At 35.8% G+C, this 19,824-nt stretch overlaps 2 protein-coding genes across 8 annotated transcripts; one reads left to right on the top strand and one right to left on the bottom strand.

Annotated features, from left to right (window-relative positions):
• Positions 1-847: 847 nt before the first annotated feature.
• On the bottom strand, positions 848-8,989 carry LOC110795208 (pentatricopeptide repeat-containing protein At4g19440, chloroplastic). 4 transcript variants are annotated; one of them, XM_056831052.1, is made up of 6 exons: positions 6,230-8,989; positions 5,894-6,111; positions 3,279-3,354; positions 1,818-1,995; positions 1,659-1,728; positions 848-1,294 (listed from the first exon to the last, which is right to left on the bottom strand). In XM_056831052.1, the coding sequence occupies exon 1, from the start codon at positions 8,745-8,747 to the stop codon at positions 6,258-6,260; it is 2,490 nt and encodes an 829-aa protein (XP_056687030.1). In that variant the 5' UTR covers positions 8,748-8,989; the 3' UTR covers positions 848-1,294; positions 1,659-1,728; positions 1,818-1,995; positions 3,279-3,354; positions 5,894-6,111; positions 6,230-6,257. The 4 variants fall into 4 exon arrangements, with proteins under 4 accessions (XP_056687030.1, XP_056687028.1, XP_056687029.1 ...); XM_056831050.1 differs by having other exon boundaries at positions 1,818-1,897; XM_056831051.1 differs by having other exon boundaries at positions 1,818-1,945; positions 5,894-6,107.
• A 2,685-nt stretch (positions 8,990-11,674) lies between these two features.
• Positions 11,675-19,131, top strand: LOC110795207 (protein NUCLEAR FUSION DEFECTIVE 4). Of its 4 annotated transcripts, none has more exons than XM_056830543.1 (5): positions 11,675-12,336; positions 16,096-16,747; positions 17,405-17,705; positions 18,344-18,843; positions 19,044-19,131. In XM_056830543.1, the coding sequence occupies exons 1-4, from the start codon at positions 11,863-11,865 to the stop codon at positions 18,819-18,821; spliced, it is 1,905 nt and encodes a 634-aa protein (XP_056686521.1). In that variant the 5' UTR covers positions 11,675-11,862; the 3' UTR covers positions 18,822-18,843; positions 19,044-19,131. The 4 variants fall into 4 exon arrangements, with proteins under 4 accessions (XP_056686521.1, XP_056686520.1, XP_021855888.2 ...); XM_056830542.1 differs by having other exon boundaries at positions 19,031-19,131; XM_022000196.2 differs by lacking the exon at positions 19,044-19,131 and having other exon boundaries at positions 17,426-17,705; positions 18,344-18,999.
• The last annotated feature ends 693 nt before the right edge of the window (positions 19,132-19,824 follow it).

Raw genomic sequence — 19,824 nt, 5'->3', positions numbered from 1 at the left:
TATCCGGTTAATTGATAGGCAAGCAAAGCAATCAATAGGCATTGTAGTAAATAAATTTCACAAAATATGTTCTCTGAATGATAAATACGGAGTAAACAATGTTTTTAATACTCCATTATAAATAATAAATATTACATGTATTTTCTTAACTTTTTTTATAAAAAAGTATCAATTAAACTGTATAGATGTAACTTTTAGATTGCATAGAGTACATTATTTCATTATAGTTACGATAATGCCATTTTTTTTTTGGTTCTACTACGAGGAGTTCCCACCGCCTTCGGCGAGGTAATCTCCCGTGGGAGTTTGCATGGGTACCTCGATGGGCAGCATCCCTCCCAGTTACGATAATGCCATTTTATTGGCATGTTTCACTAATCAAAGAGATTGTTTATCAACTCTCATGTTTCTGCACATTTTATTCTCTGAAGATTTTTCACATTAAAAAAAATCCTTGCGTTATGTGACGAGAAAAAATATATTTATACAAAGCTAGGATTAGTGTACGATCAATAATAATTTTGCATGCGAAGTAATTGTTTTATTTTTGTGTGAATGGGCCACAAGTGCAATATAAATTACAAATGAGGCGGAGAAATTCGAACTTGTGACATTGTACACAAGCCTTCAATCTTAACCACTAGGTCAAGACCTCATTAGTGCATGTGAAGTAATTGTGTGTTCATATACATATCAGTACGATTTAAAATATTTCCGGAAATAGGAGCAAGAAGATTAATTAGGGTAGGGGTCATCACTCTCATCAATACCTAATCAAAACAACACAGATAAGGTGATTAAGGTCCATTAAAGAAATGGTAGAATGCAAATACAAAAGAATAAACTCTCTTCGTTAATTTGTTAGATAAGGTGATTAAGGTCCATTAAGAAATGGTAGAAAGAATGCAAATACACAAGAATAGGTAGCTCTCTTCATTGATGCTTATTTCAATACTTCTTTATGGAAAATGTTAGTTTCAATAACTAATTATTACAAATATGAAACAACATGAACATGATTTTTTCCACATTTTGGGATTTTATTAACCTCTTCATCTTCTACTTGTAGAACAATGACCCAATTTATTTGCAATGAAAAAAAGGCCCCTTCCTTCTCTGCTCTTGATTCTATGCAATTTCAGAGCTTTCCCGATCGCAAGATAACAAGCATGAGGGCCTCAAGTTTTCAACGAGCTTTCAGTTCATTGCAGAGCAAAACCAGGACTCATAATTTCCCTTTTCTTTTTATAGAAAACTGGGACTTCAATTTTCAACTGATAGTAATCCCTGCCATCTGAGTACATTGATGACAAAATAAAATCAGAACATATTACATCACCATAAAGATTCAGGAGACATGGCAAGTCAGAGATACCAGATATTTCCTCAGTTCTTATTTACATGACACAATTGATTTTGTCACACATATTTAAGGAAAGGTAAAAGAGAAAGTTAAAGGACAAAAGGTGCCCCTTAACAACAATCAGCAACCATGATCACTTTCACCAAATTACTAGAAAAGTGAGGGTAAATATGACAATTCACCATACAAAGCTTTCCCATAATAGAATGAATTGTGTCAACTAAAAAGGAATTTCCCTAATAGGAAATTGGGTCATGTAAATAAGAACGGAAGAAGTATAAGACAGCTTACTTACAATTAGGAAAGTCTTGAGGCAACAGCACTACACGGATTAGCTGGGGCCAGATCCAACCTTCTCTTCCTGTCTATTTAAGAAACACAACGAGTTTGTTGGTTGTATTTGAATGGGATTGAAACCAGAAAAGTTCTCAATGTGGGAATTTTAACAACAAACCTGAACTACACCCCCGCATAATTATCACGAGGGACCATAAACGTTCCAGATAGCACAGTATGTAGTCTCTATCTACCCATCTGCATCCCGATGTCATTGAAATAAGTTGCTTTTATTTCAAATGTACTCTGAAATATGTAAAGAGTCAAGATATCAATATATGATCATTTCGAGAAACCTGCACTGATTCAAGAACCGAGTAAACATAGGGGAGAGAATCAGTGTTAGGGATAGAGAATGGTTTGGGTCCATTCATTATAAATAGTTTCTTGGTTGTTTAGGCTTTGTTGCCTGCGTAGTTTTTGTTCTTTGCTGCTAGCTTGTGGTCCTTCCTAGAAGGTTTGAAAGCTCAGTTTTGAACTAGGTTGTAACTGTTTCAGTTTTGAATATATTAGCAATACTTACTTACCAAAAAAAAAGAAAAAAAGAACCAGTGAACACAAGAATGGGGAAAGCCGAGTCTAGGACTTCATGTTATGCAGTCTTAATCACTTTCTCTGTTCTTATAATGTTCTAATTGCCTGCAACTAATGCAGATGATTGATATATCAAGGCTGTGGTCCTAAATGTCAATCAAACGGGAAGATAACACCTGTGTAACTGTGTTGATTGGAAGATGCGAGATGATGAATCTAGGATGAGTTAACTCTCTCAATGGTGCATTATATGTGTATAACAGAACCAGACGGGAAAATAGATGGCAGAAAGTCTTGGAAAGAAGACACACTTCCAGCCCCAAATGAAAAGAAAGAAAAGGTCATGACAGGGATAATATATACATTTTTAAAAATAGTTTTGGGTAAATTATATGGTTCAGAACAGTTTCGACATAAGCTTTGAAGAGCATTGCAAGGAGAAAGCCCATGACATCAAGGCCCTGATTCCTTAGCAAACAGCAATTACAGTTGAGAAATGGAGAACAATGGTTTAAACACACACTGGAATGTTACGGAAAGAAGCAACAACGCTCTTGACTTCACCAAACTTGGTAGTGAGCAACTAGGATCACTAGATCTAATTTATTACCACAGAAGCATGACATCATGTCAGCTACAAGCCTACAACCTGCAGAGTTGGGCCATGTGACCCGAGCCAACAGTTGTAGAGGTCTGCAAAACTTAATCTACAGAGAAGCATGGTGTCATCATAAAATACAAAGGTAAAGGATCAGGGGAGAAAGTTCAAATGCATGGTTAAAGGATTAGGGTAGAAGTTCTTCAAGTTCAGGCCACGTTTATCTATCTGTGATACTGACACAATAGGAAAAATATAATTCTCACAACTTAATTTCCCTCTTTCCTACAACTATCAAGCCAGATTGTGTCTCTAAGTGTCCTGGGTAATGGTTATAAACTTGTAACAATAGCGAATTAGTGACTAAATCTTGCTTTTATAAACTTATAATATAGCGAATTAGTGACTAAATCTTGCTGAATGAATTCATACATGAAAGTCACTTACTAGGCAGTTCCTTGCACCAACTAAGCAAAAGTAGATTTGTTGAAGTTTGCATCGGTGCTACATAGATTGAGATGACCTGTCCATCGACAAGAAAATCAGATCAACATATACACAATCCTGGTTGGAAAATAAACCAGGCACTGCTTTCTTTGCATAACAGATTGAGGAAATCAGGATCAATGATGACCATCACTTATTTAGTTGCTTTTCATCTCCATGCAATGAATTCTTTAGAGCATTATTGTGTAGTTACAGCTAAACCAACATTGCATGAAGTTAATACATGAAGTTATTAACATTTTACGCCTTTCAAAACACAACTACACGGAAGAAACTTCGCACTTTAATGCCTAAACATAATCTTTTGAAACTTCCAATATCTATATCCATATTATTAATATTTTAAAACAGGGTGTTTTGCATACCAATGCCATGATGCCACGTGTCATCTCTTTGATTTTTTTTCTTTTTTTGTAAAACCATCATTTATATTAATCCTTTCCATTAATCCTTTCCACTTTTCCTACTTAATTAGATGTTCTTTTTCCCTTAAAGTTAATTTTAATTGTTCCACATTCTAATTTCAATTTCATTATACTCCCAATGCATCATTATTTTATTATTTCAAAATTTCAGTATCCTCCGCTATATTACGTTAAATTTTCAAATTAAGAACCGGTGCAGCACGGGAAAAAAACTAGTTTAAATGTAATTAACCATCCCAAAAAGTACAACAACTCTCTACGGCTGTAACTGGCAACAGAATCCCCATGAGATGCTGCTTCCAAAAGTCCATGACAGTTACAGTTAGTCAGTTACCAGTCGCAGCTGCAACTGCAATTTCATTTTTGCTAGTTTTTGATGGCCAAGCACAAGCTTTCCATAACAACGAAAAATACAATAGGTATCAACCACAAATTCGTAATTCACATATCCCGAGAAAGGCCTCAACTCTCAGCCTCCGCCTCCCCAGGAAACCACATTCTTTAATGATTCCAGGGATTACAGATGACAACAAGTCAACAACTACGCCAAAGCCTTAATCCCTATTGGAATCACAGTTAACAATTTGATAAAATAAAATCAGAACCTTCAGTTAGATTTTATCTTCAAGTGTACTCGTTATCCAAGTCCTGACACTTGAAACTACTTGTTATCCAATAAGGACCTAAATTTCCTAACAATAAACCAGCCTCGTTGGCATTCACCTATCTTTCTTATCGTCTACTTGCTACAGCCCAACATTTCTACTAAACATTTATCAATGGCTAACATTTCATGATCATTTCAACCATGGAAACCATTCAACTTTCTTGGCAAAAGGGTCCTCGTGTGAGGACAAAGATGTACGGGTTACCAATGAATGAAAGAGGATGTCTGTTGTTGGACAAAGTCTCATTGTCGGGATTAGACCAATCTTAATGTTCCACCATCTTCAACCTTGCCCAAAAACAATCGTAACTTTCTGTTGCACCCAACATTTATTCTGCTGTCAAAGCCCAGCAACATTCACATTCACCATTTCACCATCCCTCACAAAGCGATCCATTTTCACAAGCTTCTCTTTATCCTTTAGTTCCTACTTTGGGGAGAAGGGGGGGGGGGGGGGGGGTCATTGCCCTCAATGCTTAAGCCTAAAAAACGGAGACAAGGCAAACCCACAATAGAAATAAATTTGCAAAATTAAACAGATTATATTGAAGGGTGTGATGCCAACACTCAGAGGCTCATTATCTTTTTCTCCTACCAATCTATGATACCAAATGTGATAGCAAGTATTAGCTCCTTATATACAGCCCATAAGGGTGTTGCATTATCCTAAAATTAAGTACGACATATTGACATGGTGGAGATGCAAATCCTTACGGCCTAACAAAGCTCCCAAAACACACCTTAGTTGTAAAGTATCACATTTTACACTAACTCTAAGACAAATTGACACTCATTAGACTGTAGAAAAACGGAAGTACCTAATATTGCCTCTGTCTCAATTTACTAGCTCCAATCCTCCAATTTCCTTTGGTGTGTCTCAAAATACTTGCCTGTACATTTTTGGTGAACTTTTTATTCTACCGTTGGGCCCAAAACACTCCCACCATTTTGTATCTCCTGACTTTTTCACTTCTATGAGAAAAACGTGTTACCTCGCTAGGGGGCAAGAAATTTGAGACTGGAGGAGTAAGTCATAAGATGATAAACTTAAGTGTATATGAACCTGATACTTAGTGCGCTATTTACAAGATTAGGATACTGGGGCTGGTCTCTAAAATGCCTTCACTTAACTGAACTATTTCCAGACCAATTTAACCCAAATGCAAAGTATTTTTAAAGTAAATTACTGATATATGATAGGAAACTGTTCTTTGTAGGAAAGATGTTTTCACGTTCAACCAATTACTGTGGTGTTCTTTTATGAAAAAAACTCCAGTAAAAATGTTACAAGAACCAAGGAATCTGATCTTTACTTTTGAAAATGTGAAAACGCATTTCTTATTCATATAATTGGATACAGAAACATAGTAAGCATAAGCATGTTCCGTGTTTTAAAGCCCATGTGAAGAGATAAAAGGCTAGATGAAACAATTTATATAGAGAAAGCTAATGAGAACATTTACCTTAGCGAAGTTCATAAAGCTTCCAGCCTTCACCATAGCCAAGCTCAAACCAGAGAACCACTTTCAAGGTGATGTGGATGGTTTGCAATTATCCCAGCCTAAAACCAACGTCACGGCAAACTCAACATTCGTTTCAATACCACGGTGAGTCAGTGACACGGCTGAGATTAAAATCCCTGGCTCAAACAGGAACACACTATGGCCAATAAGCAATCTACCTGCATGAAAAACAATAAAAAAGGACTATTAATGAATAACCTTTTCGGGAAAGATGCTTTCCAAAGCAACACAGCAACACGCCCGGCTTGGGATAAAGACACAATGGCAGAGGCAAACCATTTAAAAATATCAGGATTCTTCTTGATCATTCTTGGTCTGTAAGTGCCATTGGTTGCGGCAACCCATGGATCAAGGTTGTAAATGTTACATCATTCAAAGGAATTCCTTGTTGCACCATACTATCAGTAACTCCAAATGCTTCTTCCAACCTCCCTTCCTTGCACAAACCACTAGCAATAGCATTATACGTGACATTATCAGGAATAATTCCATCCTGAACCATTTTCTCCAAAAGCTTAGCTGCCTTTTCAGTATCACCCATTTTAGAAAAGCCATCAATGATGATTGTATACGTGATTTTATTCGGAAGTATGCCATTCGAGCACATCTCTTGCAAGATAGCCTCTGCCTTATCCATCTGACCAAGCTTACAGCAACCACCCATCAAGGCAGTATAACAGACAACTTCAGGAGTCAGACCGTCCTTGCTCATTTCTTCAAGAAGACTCCTAGCTTGCTCAACACTACCAGTGTTGGCCAGTCCATCTATAAGACAGGAATATGTGTTATGAGTTGGTTTAATGCCTTTGCCTTTCATGTCATCAAGAAGTTGAAAAGCCTTCATCACATTGTTTGCTCTACAATATGCTGAAATAAGTGGATTATAAACAACTGAGTTTAGCTCCAATTTCTGAGCAAGCAACTCATTGAAAAGATTAACTGCCTCTTCAATCTTTCCACCCTTGCCATACCCATTGATCATAACTGCATAAGTATAAACATTTGAAACCATTCCACTAATCTTGAACTCCTCCCAGAATTTCATGGCTTCATCCATCTTATTGGCATTACACAGTCCATGCAGTAGAGTGTTGTACGTAAGAACGTCTGGTTGAATACCACGCCTTTCCATCTCATTTCTCATACTAAAAGCTTCCTCCAATTTGTCATTTTTACAGCAGCCTGAGATAAGGGTATTGTATGTGATCCTATCCAATTCAAAACCTCTTTTTAGCATCTCCTTGAGAATCCTAGCAGATTCATGCATGATACCTGCTTCACAAAGTCCGTGAATTAAAGCATTTGAAGTCACTATATTTGGTGTAAACCCTTTTTCCACAAGTCTAAACCAAAATTCAACAGCCTGTGTATGTTTACCCTCTTTACAATTCCTAACCATAATTGTGGTGAGCAAGCCATTATTAGGCCTTAAATTTCTAGATAGCATCATCTCAACAATGGACATGACAGAATCCAAAGTGCCGTTCATACTAATATTGCGAATGACAGAATTAAAGGCCCCTATATTTACAGGTAAACCTCTAGAAAGCATCTCCTCCAATAGAGATTGAGCCTGCTCTGCCATATTACACTGGCAAAAGCCACGGAGAAGTGAATGAAACGTGGATGAATTCGGACTAATTCCCCTTGACAACATAGAACCTTTTATTCGCAATGCCTCCTCAACTTTTCCTACTCTACAATACCCATCAATCAATGAATTATAAACAATCTCATTTGCAACTAAACCCTTCTCTGACATTTCTTGTAGTAAAAGATTTGCTTCATCAAACTTCTCAAACTTAACCAAACCATTAATAAGAGCTCCATAGGTTACAACATTAGGCATTGTATCATTCCTTATCATCCTCTCTTTGAATCGAAATGCCTCATCTAAACCACCACACCTGCAAAGTCCATGAATAACATTGTTATAAGTTGCTACATTAGGTGAAATGCCCAACTTCTCCATCTCCATAAACAACTCAATTCCTTCCTTAACCTTCCCACCTTTGAAACAGGAATTGATTGCTGTGCTAAACAAATAAACATCCGGCACAACTCCTCTTCCCATGATTTCAAACGCCTCATAACTCCTTTGAAGCTCACCTGCTTTAACCAGAGAGCTCAAAAGGAAATTACATGTCCTCAACGATGGAAAAGCTCCCCTTTCCGCCATCACCTTCAACACCTCGAAAGCCAAACCATAACCGGCATTCTTAATCTGGGTGCAATAAACATGAAGCAACAAATCAAATGTTCGATTTCCAACCGACTTCTCCAACCCAACATTCAAATCAACCAATGCATTAGCAATCTCAATGTGTCTATCACTAAACTTCTGCTCAAAAACAGTGTGAATTTTTCCATCAATCAAACGGATCAACAATAACCTAGCAGACTCGCTAAAATTGGACCCAACAAGCAAACGAATCAACTCACAATACGATTTAACACTAAAAGAATACCTAAAGGAATCAATCGCAAAATAAAAGAATTGCAACACAGTTTTCGGATTAACCAACGACGACTTAACTTGAGAAAAAACACGATCAAATTGCGAAGGGGATAAAATGGTTAGAATTTCTTTACATTTAGACGAATCCAGAGATGGGTTTGACAAAACAGAGGAAACCCACTTCACATAACTATCATCGACCTTGTGGGGTTGATCTTGCGGTGGTTCAAACGGCGGAGGTGGCGGAGAAACTGAGCGAAGTGGGCGGCGGAATGATGAGAAGAAGAAAGTGGGTTTGATAGTAGAGATTCTTCTTAAATCCATCAGAGAACGCATTTAGAAGACAAAGAAAGTTGGATGATTCAATTTGAATCAATCACAGCTAATTGTTCGCATTAATGTTCAATACTATGTTAAATTCATATTGAAAAATGAAAATGTTTGAGGTGTTTGAAAGAATGAAGATCAATAATGCCACGACTGTGTGATGTTTGAGAGGAGAAGAAAGGAGACACGAACAATGTGGGAGAGGTTGTTAGGTTTTGGGAAGATTTCTGGAACTGGGTTTTCGTTACAGACAAGTCGAGGATTTGCAGAGGGAGAAAGGAGAGAGATGAAGCCCATTGAAAAGCCCAATGCAAAGCCCAATGAAAAGCCCAATTTGTTCAATTCTCTGGCCCCTCTCCTCCTCTTTGGGTAGGGATGTCAACGAGCTGAGCCGATCCGAGTATTTGCCTGTTCGAGCTAGGCTTGATAAGAAATTTCCGAACTCGAGCTCGAGCCGAGCTTAACCGAGCTTTCATTTTTCCTGTTCGAGCTTAGCTCATTTAAGTTTTTCGTTGTTCGAGCTTAGCTCACGAGTAGCTTGTTTAAGTTCAAGCTCGAGCCGAGCCGAGCTATTAGCAAACGAACCTTAACAAACGAACTTTTAACAAACGAGCCTTAATATGCAAGCAAGATAGAATTTAAACAATCATATTAATAAACGAAATATTATTTTTTAAAAATTATAAAACATAAAAACATAACCAAACCCAAATGAAAAGTTAGCATAGCATACTTACTAATACTATGTTATAAATTATAATCTCCTAAAATAAAAATACTCTAAATATCAAAGTCTAACAAAATAATTGCAACTTATATTTACTATAAGTAAAAATTAGTTATATTCTTTTTAGAATCTAATATAAACGAGCTTGAACGAGCTTATAAACGAACACGAAGGAGCAAGGAAATGAACATGAACGAGTTGTTCGCGAGCCTAAACGAGCCGAACACTAGGTTGTTCGAGCTAGTATCATTTATTAAATGAGCTTAAATTTTTTGTTTAAGCTCGTTTATTTATTAATGAACGAGCTTTGACCGAGATTTGACCGAGCTTGTTCACGAGCGTATCGGTTCATTGACATCCTTATCTTTGGGTGCCTGGATTAACAAAGTTTATGGACCTATATTGGCAAATAATTCATGCGTTTCTTAATAGATGAATCATATTGACTTTTTACACTACTTTGTACTTCCTTCAATTTTTAATACTCGCAATGTTTGGACTTTTTACACTATTCACATATTCTATGTTGGTTATTATTGGTGATTTATAAGTAAGATAAAATGTTGTTAGACTCGTCTCAATGTGTAATTTCAAAATATCAATTTTTTGTAATTTTTGCTTAAAGAGAATTAAAGATATTAATGATCAAAGTTGTGCATTGACATGCGTGAAAGTGACAAACGTTGCAAGTATTAAAAATCGGAGGAAGTATATATTTATTAAATTTGACCATGTTTATTACTATATATATGTAAAAATAAATTTAGTATTTTTAATTGTTATTGGGTTAATCTCAATATATATTGTCATAAGATCTAACTTTTATTAATATGTAATTAAAGATATTGATGGTCAAAAAGAGAACTCCTATATAAATATTGTAGAAGTCAAAATGATCTATCTATTGTAAAACTGAGAAGTAGATTTTAGAGTTTATGTGTCATCGACTCATCGGTTAGAGTTTTTACGTAGTACTTTTTTGTTCACCATATTTTGCACTTTGGATTAAATGTTTATGTAAATGTGTTTGGTAGTATTTGTTTTCTTTTGTTAGCTAAGGATAGTAATTTTGGGTACGATGTCTTTTATAAATTTTGCACTAGTATCATTCGCATTAAAAAAAACATTCCTCTCTTCTAATACTCGTCTTAGCAAACACTTCTTTTGGAGGTTTTGGGTAGTCGAACCTGTAAAAGTGGTTCAACACTTTCTTCACCAAACATTGCATATGTTAATCTCCGATGGTGGATTTTTTTACAAAATAGTTTTTCTTTATTATATTAACAATAATTTGAAAAAGAAAATATTTTTTTGTATGCAAAAGAGGGAAAGAAACCCCGACAAAAGTAATTACAACACTAAACGAGGTGTCGTAACACCTTCAAAGTCCTCACGCAGGAGGTTAACTAATGCCCATTTGTATTATAGCTTTGTTTAGCCCATTGCCTTAGCCATATCAATGCCTATAGACACTATCATTAACCCTGCCTTGAAAAAGAAAATGCGATGACATAGGCACATAGATAAAGAAAAAGTCTCTAACGTTAAATTCTAAAATTACGAGTTCAATTCATATATGAACGACAATCATGTTTCTAAGTTATGAACATGAATGCATGACACTGAGATAGAGAAACGCCACATAACACGTCAACTTTCTTAACAAACCTTTTTAATAATTCTCCATATCTCTTGTAGAACATGATATAAATATTGTCTATCATGTCACCTACCATATAAGTATTCTTATTTTTTGTGGAAAATTGAGAATACATTTTAATTTTATACTCCCTCCGTCCCGGAATACTTGACCTGTTTTCCTTATCGGGCCGTCCCTTAATACTTGACCTGTTTCTAAAAATGGAAATATTCTAACAATATTATATTATTTCTCACTCCACCCCTATTAACCCACCTACCCCCTACTCCATACAAAAAATAATTAAAAATTCAACCCCTACTCTCCCCCAACCCCACCCCTTTACACATTTCCCACTAACTACATTAAAATAAAACCCCACTATCAACTACTACCTATTAAATTAAATAAGTCAATTCAAGTCCCTTAAACTCTGTGCCGATCAAACCGGGTCGAGTATTCCGGGACGGAGGGAGTAAATGTGGAATATCGTTGAATGTGTATTGCAAGTACCTTTGCAAGTCCAAATTCCAAATTCCAAATTGGCAAATTCCCTTTCAACAAAAGGTCCTATTTCTCTTTTGTTTTTTTCTCTCTCCCCACCACCACATATAGATCAAATTCACTTCAATGAAGAACAAAGATGAACCAAAGAAATTGACACATCAATTCCCAATTTGTCAAGATCAAACAATTCGACCCCACCTCTAATTAACACCATCAATCACAAAATATCCCCCATACAAATAATAAATACAATGAGACCTCGCAATTCAAAAGACTCCCCTATATCATCATCATCTTCTCCATACTCCTACACTCCCAAAAACCCACCACCACCACCACCACCGCCATCAAAAAAGCGGCGAAAACAACAACAACAACCCCTTTTCAGTCTCATAAAACTAACACTATCACTATCAATGGCGGGTCAATCTCGAAAATGGGTAATTTTAGTTGCGACGATCTGGTTACAAGCTTTTACAGGGACTAACTTTGATTTCTCGGCGTACTCGTCGGAGATGAAGGCGTTGCTGGGTATATCACAGGTGCAGCTCAACTACTTGGCGGTGGCGTCAGATTTGGGGAAAGCGTTTGGTTGGTCTTCTGGATTGGCTTTGATGTATTTGCCATTATGGAGTGTTATGTTCATTGCTTCTTTTATGGGCTTGTTTGGTTATGGTCTTCAATGGTTTGTTCTTCGTGGCCTCTTTTCTCCCCCTTATTTTGTGGTAACTTTTCTTTCTTTCTCTCTCTTCTTTTCTTTTCTTTAGTATAGTCATTGTCCTCATAAATAAATGATATTGATGTTATGTTTTGTTCTTATATTAGAGGCCCAAAATAATGGCAAGTTTTGGTGCACTCACTTGCAAATCTTGGACACATTTTACGAAGGGACCAGTAGAATAATTAAGGAATACTCCCTCCGTTTTTATTTAAGAGATGCACTTGCTGAATACGTGTATTAAGAAGAAGAACTAAATGAAATAAAATAATAAAGCAAGTGGGGTTAGGTGGATATTTTAATATGTAAACAAGTGGGGACCATGTCATTTTGGGAGGTGGCCGGTGGGGTTGGAGGTGGGATGGGTAAATTAGATGTACTCCCTCCGTCCCAGATTAATTGTTACACTTTCCTTTTTCGGCCGTCCCAGATTAGTTGTTACACTTCTAAATTAGGAATGACCCCACAATTATTATATTGTCTCTCTTCCCACTAAATTTCTTTTGGTCCCCACACCCTCTCATTCAATATAAAAAATTACCCCACTAACTTTTATCACATCTACTTTTTCAATAAAATAACAATTGATAACCAAACAACCACTTATCACCTAAAACTTTGTGCAAAGGTAAGTGTAACAACTAATCTGGGACGGAGGGAGTATTATTTAATTAGATGGTGCGGTTGATAAGTTACTAAAAATGATAAGTGTATCTCTTAAATAATACGGTCGGAAAAGACAAGTGTATCTCTTAAATAAATTCGGAGGGAGTATAGTATAATCCGTATAATTTATACAGTTACACACAAATGTTAGGGGTCGTAACAAAATATGCACTATGAAATTTTCTATGCGAGGGGCGGGCCCGCCCAAGTAAATAAGAGGTCCTGTGCCAAATTTGTCAATATTACAACCCAATAATTCTTTGTGTTTTGTCTATTTCACTTAGAGAGTTGTACACTTCTCGTTGTAGTTAGAGTGCTATAAGGCCCATAACTTTATTATACTGTTATTCATAGAAAATGATTGTTTTATTTAATGTTTTCACTCAATTTGGGCCCTTTTGAACTTGGTGGCATTGTTCTGTGTCCCACTGTGGACATGTACGGGGCGGATAATGATAGAGTAACCCTAAGGGTTGGTAACCCTTTACATATTGAATTATGATTGGTTACAAATGCATTGAAACTCACCTTACAATATTTTCTCTCTCCAATTAATTACACTTATATATTATTTTATGTTCTATGTATCTTAAGGGTTGCCAACCCTTAGGGTCAACCAAACATTTTCCGTACGGGGCCGACCCTGAAGCCATATAGAACATCTGCCAATGGGTGCACTGAATGACACGAACACACATCTATAAATAAGTGGGCTCGTAGTCTCGTACATTGTATAGCACATATGATGCACGTATGACGTAGTAATTCCATCGTTCGCATTAACACATAAATAATTAAATACTCGTAAATAAATAAAATGATACTCTTACCATGGTGCGCAACTACGCATAACTATTGACCAAAAATATAGGTAATACGTCGTTGTTGGTTGTTAACTTGTTGTGCAAAACTGTATTGCTAAATTTAATTAGTTAGTTGGATGTTACCTATTTTATGTACAAATAGAAGTAGCTTATTTCTTTCCCTCAAAAAAAAAAAAAAGTAGTTTATTTCTTTAATTAAGAAGTGGGCTTATGGTAAAGTTATACAGTATGTTGGTGGCAAACTTAAAACAAAAGATCTTGCGCGCACAAGGTATATAAGAAATTTATTGTACACCAAGATAATTTTTACCCATTTTTTTTGTAACTTTAACCTAGTTTTGATTAACTTTTATATTAGTAAAAAAAGTTGATAGATAAACATTTTAAAAGGTTAAATAATTAATTTTATACATTATTAGTGATTTTGAACAAATAAGTTTTACTAAAATGAAAAATTTTATCACTAAAAAATAGATAACTTTTACATATATAAGCTTAACTTTTAATCATTTTGAGTTAACTTTTACTCCGGTTTACAATATTAATTGTATAACCCTTATAAATTTTACTCCAGTTTACAATATTTATTGTACAACCCTTATAAATAAGAATTTGTGAACTTAAAACTAATTGCTACCATCTTTAAGGAGTACTTATTGCTAGCAGTTGCCAATTTCAGGCTGTATATCAGGCTGTTTAGAGATTATTGCATGGTTCAGGAATGGAAAGTTAAGTAGTTAACCTATGCTCAAATCTAAAAGGAAATAAAAATATTAAATTTTGGCGGTGGAAGTTAAACTTATCTTTACTGATTTCTTACTCTTTCCTAGCTTATGAGTTGTGACTGAAGGAAAGAAATCAAAAGTTGGATGGGTTATAATTTCTCTAATCTATCTGAAACAAAAAGCTGAAGTTTGGTGAACTTTTCCTTTCCTTTCTTCCCAAAACAAATCAAAAATCATAAAAGATTATGAAAATTACTTTGCTTCTATTTTACTCCACAAGAAGCTCTTATGATCAGGGTTATATTGATTATTGACTAGACCAAAGACAGCTAGTAGTTCTATTACTTATGAAGCATAATGTTAAATGAGATTACTTTACAAGAAGAATGTGTGAGAAATTTAAGCTATTTTACCATCAAGTACCGTGCTTTCATGTTGGATTCAGGGAAGAAATTCGGAACTTCCAAAACTTTGTAACCATATTTTGTGTTAGAAACTTTTCTTGCAATTAGTAGTGAGGTTACACATTCTTTTGCCTCTCATAAAACCATAGAAAATTTTCTCAAAACTTCTGTTGCCATTTTCTTGTTAAAATCTGAACTGACTAGTGGCTATATATCGAACATGAAAGTTTCTAGGAAAGAAACTATAACATGAAAGTGGTACCTTTTCGGCATAACTTGACAAATTAGGTAGTAAATTGCGAACCCATTCCCAATCTCATACAAGCGCGAATTAGGTAACTAGGAAAGAAACTAAGAGTTGCTTAGGTTACAATTTTTCCAATTTTGAAACAAATAAGCTGAAGTTTGGTGAACTTTTCCTTTCTTTGTTTCCCAAAACAAAACAAAAGATTATGAAAAATTACTCTGCTTCTAATCTATACAAGAAGCAGGGTAACATTGATTAGACAGAAGACAGTAGTTCTATAGCATAATGGTACATGAGATATGAGAATACTTTTACAAGATGAATGTGTGAAAACTTTAAGGTAGTTTACCCTCAACTCAAGTGTGCCATACTTTTTTGTTGGATTCAGGTAAGAAAACTGGAATCTCCACAACTTTATTGACCATAAATCTGTCTTATAAAACTTTTCTATGGAACATGAAAGTTTCTACATCATGTTCCTAAATTATTCTTGGTTTTATTTGACAGGTATTTTTCCTATGCTTATTATCTGGGTGCAGCATCTGCTGGTTCAATACTGTTTGTTTTTCTTTGTTTCCCAAAACAAAACAAAGATTATGAACATTACTCTGCTTCTAATCTACATAAAAAGCAGGATAACAATGATTAGACAGAATACAGTAGTTCTATATCATAATGGTACATGACTACATGAGATATGAGAATACTTTAGAAGATGAATGTGTGAAAACTTTAAGGTACTTTACCCTCAAGTGTACCATGCTTTTGTGTTAAATTCAGGCAAGAAAACTGGAATTTCCACAACTTTATTGACCATAAATCTGTCTTATAAAAACATTTCTATGGAACATGAAAGTTTCTACATCATGTTCCTAAACTATTCTTCTTTTTATTTGACAGGTATTTTTCCTATGCTTATTATCTGGGTGCAGCATCTGCTGGTTCAATACTGTATGTTTTGTCCTCTGCATTAAAAACTTCCCAGCAAACCGAGCTCTTGCACTCTCTCTTACAGTCAGTTTCAATGGTGTAAGTGCTGCATTATACACCTTAGCAGCTAACTCAATAAACCCATCTTCAAATCCCCTTTACCTGCTATTAAATGCCCTAATTCCCCTCTTAACTTCATTTGCTGCCTTAATCCCAATCTTAAGACAACCTGAACTTGATCCTCTCCCTTCTGTAGCTGTTCAAAGGGACTCCCTTATTTTCTTTTTCCTTAACTTCTTAGCAGTTTGTACTGGTTTTTACCTCCTTTTCCTTACCTCATCCACAAATGATATGATATCTTCACGTTTTCTCTTTGGTGGGGCGACTTTCCTACTTTTCCTCCCCTTATGCATTCCCGGGATTGTCTATGCTCGAGATTGGTTCAAAGAGGTTCATTCTAACTTCCAAATTGATGGGCCGGGTTTCATTCTTGTTGATCATGATGATTTGGAGCTCCACAAGGAAATGTCCACTCGAGGGGGCGACTATGCTTTAGATGCCATGTCTTTGCTCGGGAATCGGAATGCAAATGGGGATAGATCTACTAAGAGCATCCTTAATGGTAAGCTAATTGTTAAATTTGCTTGTCATGCCAACTAAGATTTTAAGCTAATTTTTACATTCTAGCTAGTTTATGTCACAGCGGCAAGCTAATTTACCAAACTAGCTTGCTGTTAAATTATGTTCACTTTTCAATTACTCCCTCCGTATTTTATTAGGAGTCACATGTTGACTGGTACCCGTATTAAGGAAGGAGAGTTGAATCTAATAAAAATAATAAAGCAAGTGGGGGAGGGAGTAATAAACAAATAGAAAAAGATAATGGAAAAAGTATTTTAATCAAAGTAGAGAGGCAGTTTATTGTATTGGTTGTCCCTAGAGGAAATTAGATGAATTAAATAATTATAAGGTGGGGTAGAAAAGTTACTAAAAATGGAAGTCCTAATGAAAAAGGCGCCGGAAATGGTAAGTGTGACTCCTAAAAAAAATGCAGAAGGAGTAATCATTTAATTTAAACTTTATTTTCATTAAAACTTGCATTCTAATTGGGCAGATTTTTGCTTGGCCAGCTAATTTAATTCTCCAATGGTTAAGCTTGCTATTAAATTAGGTTCACTCCAAAAGTTAAGCTAGTAGCTTGTGACTTTTGCAAATTGCAAACAAGTCCCTAGCTACAACCATTGAAGATGCTCTAATGGCTTCACTGTACTTAATGCAGGCTTCACTGTACTTAATGCAGGCAAAAATGATGTCTGTTGCGGTACAGTGATCAAGAAGGATCAATTAGTGATGCTTGGGGAAGAACATTCAGCTTCAGAACTTGTTTGCAGGGTGGATTTCTGGCTCTATTATATTGCTTATTTTTGTGGAGGAACAATAGGGTTGGTTTATAGTAATAATCTAGGTCAGATTGCTCAGTCACTTGGGCAGAGTTCAAGCACCTCGAGTCTCATAACTCTCTATTCATCTTTCTCCTTCTTTGGCCGCTTACTTTCAGCCACTCCAGATTATATTCGAGCGTGAGTAATTCATCCTTCTGAATGACATATCTTATACTATATCAGCATTCATTTTGGCATCAACTAATTGGTCCTAATACAAAACATGTGATGGTTTAAAGCAAGTTCATCTTGTTTTCACAGCTGAACTTTTGTTGAGTTTGATGGTTTCATTAACTTTGTTTTTTTTATAAATTTATAATGCTCTGATAGTCTAATCTCACACCCCTCCCGACTTTTTACTTTATTTTATTAAGTAAGAGCTAGGCTCTGTTCTTCTGTTCGACTTATTTTAACTATTTTAGACAAAATAAATCAAGATAAGTTCAGATAAGTTCAGTTAAGTTAAGAAAAAATAAGTTTTTTTCAGACATTTTCTTGCACAAATAATTTTATTTCAGATGAAATAAGTTCAGATAAGTTCAGATAAGCTCAGATAAGTTCAGTTAAGCTCAGTTAAGTTCAAATAAGTTCAGATAATATAAGTTCAGACAAAATAAGTCCAATAGAACGGAGCCTAAGTTTTGAGCAAAAGACGTGAGTCCACTCTTAGATTGTTTTCTTTTCATTTCTTTCTTTCTTTTGTATTTTAATGAATATAGTTTTCTCGAAAATGTTTGAAGTTATCTGATGAAACTTCCAACCCAAATTTTGAACAGGAAGTTCTACTTTGCAAGAACAGGTTGGCTAGCAATTGCCCTTATCCCAACCCCAATAGCCTTCTTCTTGCTCACAGGATCAGGAACTGCCCTAACACTCCAAACAGGAACAGCACTAATCGGACTCAGCTCTGGTTTCATATTTGCTGCAGCCGTTTCCATAACATCCGAACTTTTCGGACCTTCAAGTGTAGGTGTCAACCACAATATCCTCATCACAAACATCCCAATTGGTTCCCTAGTTTATGGTTTACTAGCTGCTGTGGTTTATGATTCCCATGCCGGAAACTCAACTCAGAAAATCTCAATGGTTACTGATACTGTTGTTTGTATGGGAAGACACTGCTATTTTTGGACCTTTTTTTGGTGGGGATGCCTGTCAGTTGTAGGGCTCTTTTCTTGTCTGCTCTTGTTCTTGAGAACTAAGCATGCTTATGATCGGTTTGAACGTGACAGAGTTTCTTCTCAACTGGAATAGCTGGAATTAGAGGAGGTTGAAGGTTTGGATATGCTCATTTCTGTACAGAAATAATATTCATGTAACACTTTTTTTTCTTTTTTCCTCCCACTATGATGTTTATGATATGCATCAAGGAACCATAAACTTATATTGACCTCTTACCAAAAAAAAAATTATATTGAGCTACATTTTTGCATATAGAGATTCTAATCTGTATTACTTAATAGTCTTGAAATTCAGGTTCCTGCTATATGATGAATCTGCAAGTCTGATGCAAGGAAATGTAAACTGTAACACGCCGAGTAATGCAGAAAAGGGTTTAACACTATACAGCATGGGTGACTGAGTTCGATCTAAAATTTTTGTCTGTTTGATTCCTGGTTCATGGTATGAAATCTGCATTAAATTTGTAAGTCTACTTAGGTTTCTCTCTAATTCAGTATATTCAGCTTATATCTTGAATATTCACATCTTTGTGTTTCAAATGATAAACTATACGGAGCACTGGTTTTGTTTCTGCTGATATATGATAAGAACAGGTTTTAGACCTGCAAGTTCCCACACTGCAGTAATAGTTTGACATAGACCTGATCAAATTGCGGGCCATGCTGGGTTTGGGCCGGGCCACGTCTTAAAAATTCTACCCATCATGTCGGGCGGGGCCAGGCCAAACTTCAGGCCGAAAATTTATGCCCAAAACCCGCTATTTCGGGCCAAAATACCGGGTTTTGGGCCATTCGGGTTGGGCCAAATTTATAACTAAAAAAATGCAATTTTTAGTTGTCCGAAACCCAACCAAAAATAAAAAGTTTGGGCCGGGCTCATGATGATCATGTCTGGTTTGGCAGTATGTATGACTTCAGTATGAGTTTGATGGAAAATCTGTGCAGAAAAGTGAATAAATTCTCTATTTTTCGATGTTAATCAGTGTCAAATATCGATACACTCGATCTAAAATGCAATTAAATACTGCTTGATGTGAACTGCAGTAAATTTCTACTCGAGCTTAAAAATTCATCAA

Source organism: Spinacia oleracea, chromosome 6, assembly GCF_020520425.1.
Source record: "Spinacia oleracea cultivar Varoflay chromosome 6, BTI_SOV_V1, whole genome shotgun sequence".
Classification (NCBI taxonomy): domain Eukaryota; kingdom Viridiplantae; phylum Streptophyta; class Magnoliopsida; order Caryophyllales; family Amaranthaceae; genus Spinacia; species Spinacia oleracea.
Note: the sequence above shows the minus strand (reverse complement) of the source record. Positions and strands in the feature narration are given on the sequence as shown.